The sequence below is a fragment of the Rutidosis leptorrhynchoides genome, chromosome 4 (genome assembly GCF_046630445.1).
Source record: "Rutidosis leptorrhynchoides isolate AG116_Rl617_1_P2 chromosome 4, CSIRO_AGI_Rlap_v1, whole genome shotgun sequence".
In the NCBI taxonomy this organism is placed as follows: domain Eukaryota; kingdom Viridiplantae; phylum Streptophyta; class Magnoliopsida; order Asterales; family Asteraceae; genus Rutidosis; species Rutidosis leptorrhynchoides.
Window position 1 is genome coordinate 542751765 of NC_092336.1, and position 10413 is coordinate 542762177.

Consider the following 10413-nt stretch of genomic DNA (forward strand, 5'->3'; position numbering starts at 1 on the left):
TATTTGATTGATTAAAGTGGGATAAAAGACCAAAAAGATTTTAATTTTATTTTTAATTTTTAAAATCAATATATTTAAGTTTGTACATATTTGAAAAATTAATATATTTAATATAAGTTTATATGTATAAAAACAAAAATATAATATAAATTTGGTGTGAATTTTTAAAATATTAATAATGTGAATTTTTAATTTTATGCATTTTAAATTTAAGTTTGGTGTGAATTTAAAAACAAAAATTTACTTTATTTCACTAAGTTAAAAATTTAATTTTTAAAAATCCGTCGTGAGTTGAAAACTAGGTCGTTGAACAGAAATTACTCTACCCAAGTGAGGGACGAGAACTTTTATTATCATTATTTTTAATCTTATTGAATTAAAGTATGCCAAAAACATTTTTTTTAAAAAAAACCCAAAAATCTTTGCTTTTAAAACTGCGCTTAAAAATGACAAATTTTAAAATTTTGTCTAGGAACGGACTATGACAATGATCCGAAACGCCCTCACTCCTAAAAAGGGACAAATTTTTAAAATTTATTAATCTATATTTTAAAAGTATAAGGTTTTTATAAAAAAAATAAAATCCAGACCCCCATGCGATCGCATGGGGTTTGGCCTTCAACCTCATGCGATCGAGGACCAATTTCAGGTCTGGAACAAAAAGGCAGCGAGTGTTCTGTCTTCACCACACCACACACATATACATACGAGCATATACACACATACACTCCTAAATTCGCCATTTTTTCACCAAATTCAACCAAATTTCGTCCTACAATCCGCCCTAATCATGCTTAGGTTCGGATTTTTCAACAAGAAGGTAAAAATTACACCCCTAAACTCTTAAATTTCTTAATTTTTGTGATATTTACAAATATTTTATCTAATTTGATTTTGTTAATTTCTAGTGTAATTAGAGTTAAATTGTTAGTATATTATGCATGTATAATCTAGATTGATGCTATTTAACATGATTTGAAGCCAAAAACTTCAAAAATTTTAGAAATCTAGGGTTTGTGTTCTTGAGCAATTTGGGGCTTTTTGATATAAACAAGTTATGGCCGATTTTTTTTCATGAATTATTGCTAAATTAAGTTGTGTAACATGTTTAGGTAGCTAAATGATCCAAACTTTGATCCTAAACATGATTTTTGAGAATTAAAGTGGATTTTTTAGGTATAAAATTCATGAACTTGATTAAATTGATGTAAATGCCATTTGAAACTAGTTTAATTACTAGTAATGGTTATTTTAACATGTTATTTGAGTTGAATGCTTATGAACTTTGTAAACATTTTCATATATGCTTATTTAAAATAGTGTAGAATTGATAAAATTGTGAAAATGTGTATAAGTTTAATTTTGATTGAACATGTTATTTTAATTGCTTCAAGTTGTTATTTTGCTAACACTAATGCATATTTGGATGCACAAATTTTGTGTTTAATGTGTTTTGCAGAGAAATAGAGATACTGATGGTGCTTCATCATCATCTAGACAACCTACTCCAGAACCTGAACCAGAAATGCAATATGAACCTGAACAGGAGCAACAACAGGAACAACAACAACAACCTGATCAACACGTTCCATATTATGATCCGCAACTAGAATATATTAATGCCTACGTAGTATTTCCGATGCATCCAATAGTACAACACCCAACGATTCATGAAGAACAGTTGCATCCTAATCTGAGATTTGATCGAAGCTGGAAAGATTACCCAACATATCAAAGTAACAAATTCAAACTGGTACCGAAAAATGTAGAAGTGCCGAGGGTAATCGATTGGAATCCTTTGGAAAGGGTCCAACTAGCTAACCGTGTTAGACTGCTACTGATCCAAAGGTATGGTAGCTCTTCTTTTCCCGATTGGGAACGTTTATTCACCATTCGTAGGCCTGTATATAAGGAATTGTGTGTTAAGCTTATGAGTACTATAGCGTTAAATGCGGATGTAGATAGGTTAGATGATAAAAGTTTTCTTAGATTTATACTTGGCCGTAGGATGTACAGGATGTCCATGCTGGACATGGCCAGGGCTTTACAGATATATACGCCCGCTGATTTGCTATTACCCGATTGTACAAACTTGATTTATCATGGTGAAAGGGTAGATAGGAATTTTGATGCTAACGCCGTCTGGAGGCGTATGTCAGATTATAATGTTTTTGAGCGGGCAGGAACACACTCCTACTTACATATTAACAGAGCTGAGCTTCGTATAATTCATAGATTTCTGGCTAACTCGATTACACAGAGAGGTCACAACAAGGAGAAAATGACCTTCCATGATTTATTTTACCTAAAGTGTATTCGAGACCCAAGAGGCTTTGTTAATATCCCTTACTGTGTTGGTTTTTATTTGTCTAAGATGGTGGAAGGAATACAGGAAGGGGGAGTAATAGGAGGAGGTATTTTTGTTACTCTCATTGAAGAGTATTTGGGTGTAGATAGGGATCAAGGGGGTCCACTTTTGGTATGTAGGGAACAGGTTGAGCCTTTAGGATTGAGGTTCTATCAGGGTGCTAAGGTATTAAAGAGCAGACGCAACCAAGCAGTACCCTATGATGGTAATCATCCACAGGTAGAGAGAGGTTCAGATGAGGAAATGGAGGAAGCAGATGACATTAGGGATGTCATTAGGGAGGCTATGACTGGCGTCTACCAGCGTATAGATGAGGTAGAAATGACAAACGAGGATAGATTTAGTCGGTTAGAGAAGTGGCAAGCCCGGAATGAGTACGAGCATTCTAGGCAACGACAGCATGATAGATGGGACTATCATCAGCGTCAGATCATGAGTCGGCTATCACCTCAGGATCACTACGTACCAACCCGACCCACTTACTATCCTCCACACCAACCCGAGATGAGACCACCATTTACTATCTACGACCCTAACCAGGCCTACCGGTACACCTATCACCAACCATGGAACCCGACCGACGACATGAACTGGAACCCCTATCCAGATTGATATAGTTCCCGTTGGTGATTTCTACGATTTTTATCTTTTTATTATTTCTATTTATTTATGTTTAAACATATAATATTGTGATACTTTTATTGTAATGTTTAATATTTTTATTATTTTGTACTAATATTTCATATTTGATTTGAAAGTGGGATGTTAAGTCCCGTTTCAAATTACCATGCATGTTATTATTTGTATGTATGTATATTGTCAATTGTACACAACATGGTAAAACAGCGCATTTTCAAAGACTGACATTAAGTTCAGCAAAAGCTAGTACTTTTGACGACAAAACGAAAAACAAATGTGATGTAACAACAAGACGGAATGAACAAATGATGTGCACCATTTATCATTCAACAAACAAACGCCAATATGTTTAGAAATTTTGGTAAAATTTAATCATTTTTCTACGCTAATCACCCTCAAAAATTTAAATTGTTACTGATTTCTTACAAATGAGGGCATTGCAAGATCTTAAGTGTGGGAAGGGGTTAAATTCTTTCGGATTTTTAAAATTTTTTGACTTATGCACTTGGTTACCATTAAAAATACTAGTAACGCAGTAGTTGTATTAGAATCTAGTGCTCTCTGATAATAAAGAACAGCCCTAGTCTTATATACTGACTACCCAATTCTAGTAAAATTTTTTAAAATTTTCAATTAAATGAACTCAAAATCATGTTTATACATATTTATGAGCGATAAAACTAGGTGTTAACACCGAAATTATTGTTACCTCGGAAAGGACATAAATTGAGAAACAACCCAAAATGTTAGAATTCATTTAAAATGGAATAGATGACAATAAAAAAACAAAGAAAGGAAAATAAAAGCCAGGTGTGGGAAAAATTCACCAAGTTATTTAAAACATATATCACATATTTTTGTACAAATAATTGAAAATACTTTTGATTTGGACAATATTAATTAGTTTTACCCAATTTCTTATAATATATTTGAAAGAAAGATGGATCTACATGATGAATCAATTCCATCATTAAAAGGAAGTAAAGTCTTCCGAAAAAGACACGCGCTTCTTGATTTAGGTCAAGAAGTTGTCGTCCAGAACAGCTGTAGGTTGACGAAAAATCTAGAAAAGTCATCTCTAAAATCAGCAGGAAATCCACGGACCTCAGCATCAAACAGGGTTGCCAAGTGGTCAGACTTATCCTAACCATGAGAGGATCTGTCTCGTAAAATGGGGAGGGCGCCATGCAAATTAGCTTGATAAGAGTAATGAATCAGATCTCCAGAAAGGATAATCTCCTTAAAGATCAAAAATCAGCTTTTAAGACTGATATTACTCAATCCTTGAGATTGACTTTTAAAGATTGAGAATTCAAACTCATGGAATTCGATGATATCTAAACTCGAGCTTGAACGAGAAAATATTTTGATCAAAATTACAAACCGATTTGTTTTCTGAAAACCCATTTTTAATGCTTTCATTACCATTGAACGTAAAATCCTAGGAATTCACCTGGAATTCATTAGGTCACCTGAACCAAATCGGGTGTCAACCGTAAGAACGGTGGTTGCATAGCATGGTCGAAGACAGGACCTTGTGCCAGACCGAAAAACTATAGGGTGAGCTTTACTATTGCTCCTACAAAGGATAGTAATTGCATCCGACACGTTATAGACCATAATTAAAAGCATGTCATGGGACATTGCCTTAACAGTTGCTTGTTCAACGCTTTCCTTTACAACCGAACGGTAGTTTACCGAAAGGTAATATACGGAGCAAGTATACTGGACATGTTGCTTTCCCAATACAAGGTTAGCAAGTGGGTGACACAAAACCGCAAGTTTTGAGCTAAAATTTTCAAATCTGAAACCCACCAAACCCACAAAAACAATTTGCAAACACCGGTGAAGGGTTATTCCAGAAAACTTATCTAGGGTAAAAGCTAGATTTAATTTTCAAAAAGATCAAATGTTTTCATAAAGATCCAATTTCCTTAAGGATCTAAATTTTCATAGTCATATGGGACTGTAAACTACAACGTTAATACCATTGTTCATACCGTCGTAGAGAATTCACTGATGTACAAAGTTTGAAGAATAAGGAAGTGATTCTAGTATTTTTATTTCAAGACTATATTGCTTGAGGACAAGCAACGCTCAAGTGTGGGAATATTTGATAATGCTAAAAACGAACATATATTTCATAGCATTATCTCTCAAGAAAGACAAGCTTTTAGTTGCAATTGTTCTATTTATAAGTGATATTTGTTTAAATAATAAAAGGTGAAGACAAAAGACAGATTCGACGAATTGAAGACGCAAACGACCAAAAAGCTCAAAAGTACAAAGTACAATCAAAGTGGTTCAAATTATTGATGAGAAACGTCTCGAAATCACAAGAGTACAAGACGCGAAACGCAAAGTACAAGATATTAAATTGTACGCAAGGACGTTCGAAAATCCGGAACCGGGACCTGAGCCAACTAACAACGCGCGACGCAATGGAGCTAAAATTACAAGTCAACTATGCACATGAATATAATATAATATTTAAATAATTCTATAAATTATTTATATATTATATTATTATTAAATAACATTTACAAAGAAGAAAACAAAGTCATGTGAGCTGGAAAAGTAGGCCATGCGATCGCATGGCCAGAAGGCACTAAAGCCATGCGATCGCATGGCAACAGAAGTCAGGCCACATCTATAAAAGGCAGCGAATTCAACGAGTACCATACACATCTTTTTCTTCTCTTATCATATGTATCAAATATCACTCCAATTAGTAATCTCAATTTGTAATTTTAATTTTAAGTTAGTGATAATAATAAGGTTAGGTTAGTCGAATGTTTTAAGGTTTTGTAAGTCAGAACTCTGTCCGTGTACCACTACGCTAATAACACCCACTGTAAGTTATGTTTAATTTTATTGTTAAATTAATGTCTCGTAGCTAAGTTATTATTATGCTTATTTAAATTGAAGTAATCATGATGTTGGACTAAATACTAAGACTGGGTAATTGGGCTTTGTACCATAATTGGGGTTTGGACAAAAGAACGACACTTGTGGAAATTAGACTATGGGCTATTAATTGGCTTTATATTTGTTTAATTAAATGATAGTTTGTTAATTTAATATAAAGATTTACAATTGGACGTACCTATAAATAACCATATACACTCGATCGGACACGATGGGCGGGATATTTATAAGTACTAATAATCGTTCATTTAACCGGACACAGGAATGGATTAATAGTTAATGGACTTATTAAAACATGGGTGAATTATGTACAAGGACACTTGGCGTAATTGTTAACAAAGTATTAAAACCTTGGGTTACACGCAGTCGATATCCTGGTGTAATTATTAAACAAAGTATTAAAACCTTGTTACAGTTTAAGTCCCTAATTAGTTGGAATATTTGACTTCGGATATAAGGATAATTTGACGAGGACACTCGCACTTTATATTTATGACTGATGGACTGTTATGGACAAAAACCAGACGGACATATTAAATAATCCAGGACAAAGGACATATTAAATAATCCAGGACAAAGGACAATTAACCCATGGGAATAAACTAAAATCAACAAGTCAAACATCATGATTACGGAAGTTTAAATAAGCATAATTCCTTTATTTCATATTTAATTGCACTTTTAATTATCGCCCTTTAATTTATTGTTATTTTAATTATCGTACTTTTTAATTATCGCAACTTTTATTTACTGTCAATTTATTTATCGCATTTTTATTTATCGCAATTTTATTTATCGTCATTTACTTTACGCTTTAAATTAAGTTATTTTTAATATTTTACATTAGGTTTTAACTGCGACTTAAGTTTTAAAATCGACAAACCGGTCATTAAACGGTAAAAACCCCCTTTTTATAATAATAATACTACTTATATATATTTACATATTTACAATTATAGTTTTAAAAATATATAGCGTTAAACTTGGCTAAGATCCCTGTGGAACGAACCGGACTTACTAAAAACTAAACTACTGTACGATTAGGTACACTGCCTATAAGTGTTGTAGCAAGGTTTAGGTATATCCACTCCATAAATAAATAAATAACTTGTGTAAAATTGTATCGTATTTAATATTTTTTTTTCGTAGCAAAAATATAACTATTTTGTACCCCTTTGCTTTAACATCAGATGCTTATTTAGTTATTGCCAATGATTCTTCGGACGACGACGATTTGTTATTAAAAACTATGGGTGCGTACGCCGAAGAGCTACATCGAGAAGCTAATGAAGGCCCAAGTGAAAGGCCCGCAAGAGCACCCCTTATGTATCTTCATAGAGATCGTGAAGGAGCTGGAAGTAATCTATGGAGAGACTATTTTTGTGAAACTCCTACGTTTCCTCCTCACAAATTTAAGAGACATTTTCGAATGCGCTCGCAAATATTCCTACGTATCATACAAGGTATATCCGAATGCTCTCTTGATCCTTTGCCCGCGCACTTTGATTTTTTTAAACAAAGACCGGACACTACTGGTCGCCAAGGTTTTAATATATATCAAATGTGCACATCTGCGTTACGCCAATTGGCATATGGTACAACGGGGGATATGTTTGATGAATATTTGCATATGAGTGAGCAAACATCATTAATGTGTTTATACAAATTTTGTTTGTGTGTTACTGATTTGTACCAACAAAAATATCTACGGAACCCAACTGCTCATGATATTCAACGATTATATGAACATCACGAAAAACATGGTTTTAAAGGAATGCTTGGAAGCATCGATTGCATGCATTGGGAATGAAAAAATTGTCCTGTCGCATGGCAAAGACAATTCACGAGTGGGCATAAAAAAAAGCATCTTTTATACTCTAAGTTGTAGCTTCGTATGATATGTGGATATGACACAGCTATTTTGGTGTAGCAGGTTCCAACAACGATATCAATGTGTTAAACCGATCACCATTGTTTGATTTTATTAAGAACGGTACAGCTCCACCTGCACCATTTACCGTAAATGGTCATGACTACACACACGGTTATTATCTCGCTGATGATATTTATCCAGATTGGGCTACATTAATTAAGGCATTTTTCATCCCCAACCTATGAGCTAGCTGCAAAGTTTACATGGTTTCAAGAAAGTGCACGAAAGGATGTCGAGCGCACATTCGGTGTTCTTCAAGGTAGATTCAATATATTACGTGTGTCTGGACGAACTTGGAAAGCCAAAAAAATGTCCCGCATATTATATTGTTGTGTTCTATTGCACACTATGATCCAAGAGGATAACGGTTTTGCTATAACTTCAACCGACGAAGAGTATCTAAGAGAGTGAGAAAATCAACCGACTTTTGTTAGGAATCAAAATACTGATCGTGCAACACTAGTTAGGGAAATACGCGACAGAAATGTGCATAATCAACTTCGGGCAGACTTAACCGAGCATATATGAGATCTTCCACCAAATTTCCGACGCACTAACTAGTTTTTTTTTTTTTTAATTGTGATCTTTTAATTTTTCCCAATATTTAATTATTGTAATCTTTTATTTCTAGGAATTTATAAAAATAAAGTAATTTAGGATTTTTTTTTTTTTTTACAATGTAATCGTATCATTAATATTTATTTAGTGTGTTTAATAAAATTAATTTGATTTTATAATTACAAAATAATAATATAACTAAATTAAACAAAATAAATTATAATCAAGAAAAATACAAAAACAATGGAAAAGAAATAAAAAATACCCCCTCCCTATCTAACAACACACCACTCAGTACGCTATCTATTATTCAGCAGTTTGCTAGCATGCCCATCAAGCACGCCACCCCATCCAGCATCACATCAACACGCCAGACATTGTTAAAAATGATCTAATTGTATTCTTTTGAAACAATAGATTGTGTTTTAGTGAGTAGCTTAGGATAAAGTTTAAACTTTGCTTTCTATAAGTTTTTGTTTTAATACTATTTGACAGACAAAACTTTAATTAGAGTTTATTGAAATATAACACCTACAAAAACAAACTACTTAACAACTTTTAAAAACTAGTTTTTCAACCCTCGCTTCGCGTCGAGGTTCAGTTTCCAATGTATTTAATTATGTTTATTTTACAAAATTATTTCGTGGCTAACGATGATGTCGTTGAAGCGCAACTCGAGTCGAACGAAAAGGTATAACCCATCAAAGATTTAGATGTTATCTTAAATTAACAATATATTATATATGTGTATTTCCGCGTTTTGCTATGGAGTTGTTGACTTTTTAAAATTTAACGCAATTAACTCATTAGCTTATATTAACACTCCGTATGATTTAAGTGAAATGACCCGTTCATATCGATTATAAACGTTCCATATTAATTGATTTCGTTGTGAGGTTTTGACCTCTATATGAGACATTTTTTAAAGACTGCATTCGTTTTTAAAACAAACCATAACCTTTATTTTATCGACAAGGTTAAAAAGACACCACCTAGATTATCCAGAAATGATAATCTAAAAATATCACACTTACACACTACCAATACATATTGATTTACAATATTAATATGTTACAACAAAATAAATCTCGAATGCAGTTTTAAACAATATTATACATGCATGCTGACACCAAATCTTGTCCATATATTAGCATACGACAGCGGAAGCTCTTAATAATCACCTGAGAATAAACATGCTTTAAACGTCAACAAAAATGTTGGTGAGTCATAGGTTTAACCTATATATTTATCAAATTGTAAAATAGACCACAAGATTTCATATTTCAATATGCATCCCATACATAGAGATAAAAATCATTCATATGGTGAACACCTGGTAACCGACATTAACAAGATGCATATAAGAATATCCCCTATCATTCCGGGAAATCCATCGGACATGATAAAACAACATCGAAGTACTAAAGCATCCGCAACCATGGATGGGGTTCGTTAGGCCCAATAGATCTATCTTTAGGATTCGCGTCAATTAGTAGATCGGTTTACTAATTCTTAGGCTACCAAGCAAAAGGGGCATATTCGGCTTCGATCATTCACCCATATAATGTAGTTTCAATTACTTGTGTCTATTTCGTAAAACATTTATAAAACTGCATGTATTCTCATCCCAAAATATTAGATTTTAAAAGTGAGACTATAACTCACTTTCACAGATTTTTACTTCGTCGATGATATTGCTCAAATTAGACATATCTTTAGTCGCAATATCAAGTTCTATCGTTGTTTATTTCGTGTGTAAACATAGTATTTTCGTTTGTATTCCATTTTATTGTAAAAAATAGTTAGAATCATTGTGTAATTGAAGAAATATGGAAGATTTTGGATGATACTACTCAGAGATCGAAAACAAGTCAAAAAGTCGATGAATAGTAGAGTGCGCCAAGGAGTGCGCCACGGGTGTGTGCTCAGCACACTCGTCCAAATTTTGATCAGAGAATTCTGGGATCGAAAATGAGTCAAAAATCAT

General features: G+C 33.3%; 1 protein-coding gene across 1 annotated transcript; it reads left to right on the top strand.

Annotated features, from left to right (window-relative positions):
* The first annotated feature begins 7184 nt into the window (after window positions 1-7184).
* On the top strand, window positions 7185-7745 carry LOC139842640 (uncharacterized). The gene has a single exon (XM_071832756.1). The coding sequence runs from the start codon at window positions 7185-7187 to the stop codon at window positions 7743-7745; it is 561 nt and encodes a 186-aa protein (XP_071688857.1).
* Window positions 7746-10413: the final 2668 nt, after the last annotated feature.

What these genes read in the sequence shown, in the direction of transcription:
- LOC139842640 (XM_071832756.1), top strand. Translation starts at nt 7,185, where the DNA reads ATGGGTGCGTACGCCGAAGAGCTACATCGAGAAGCTAATGAAGGCCCA.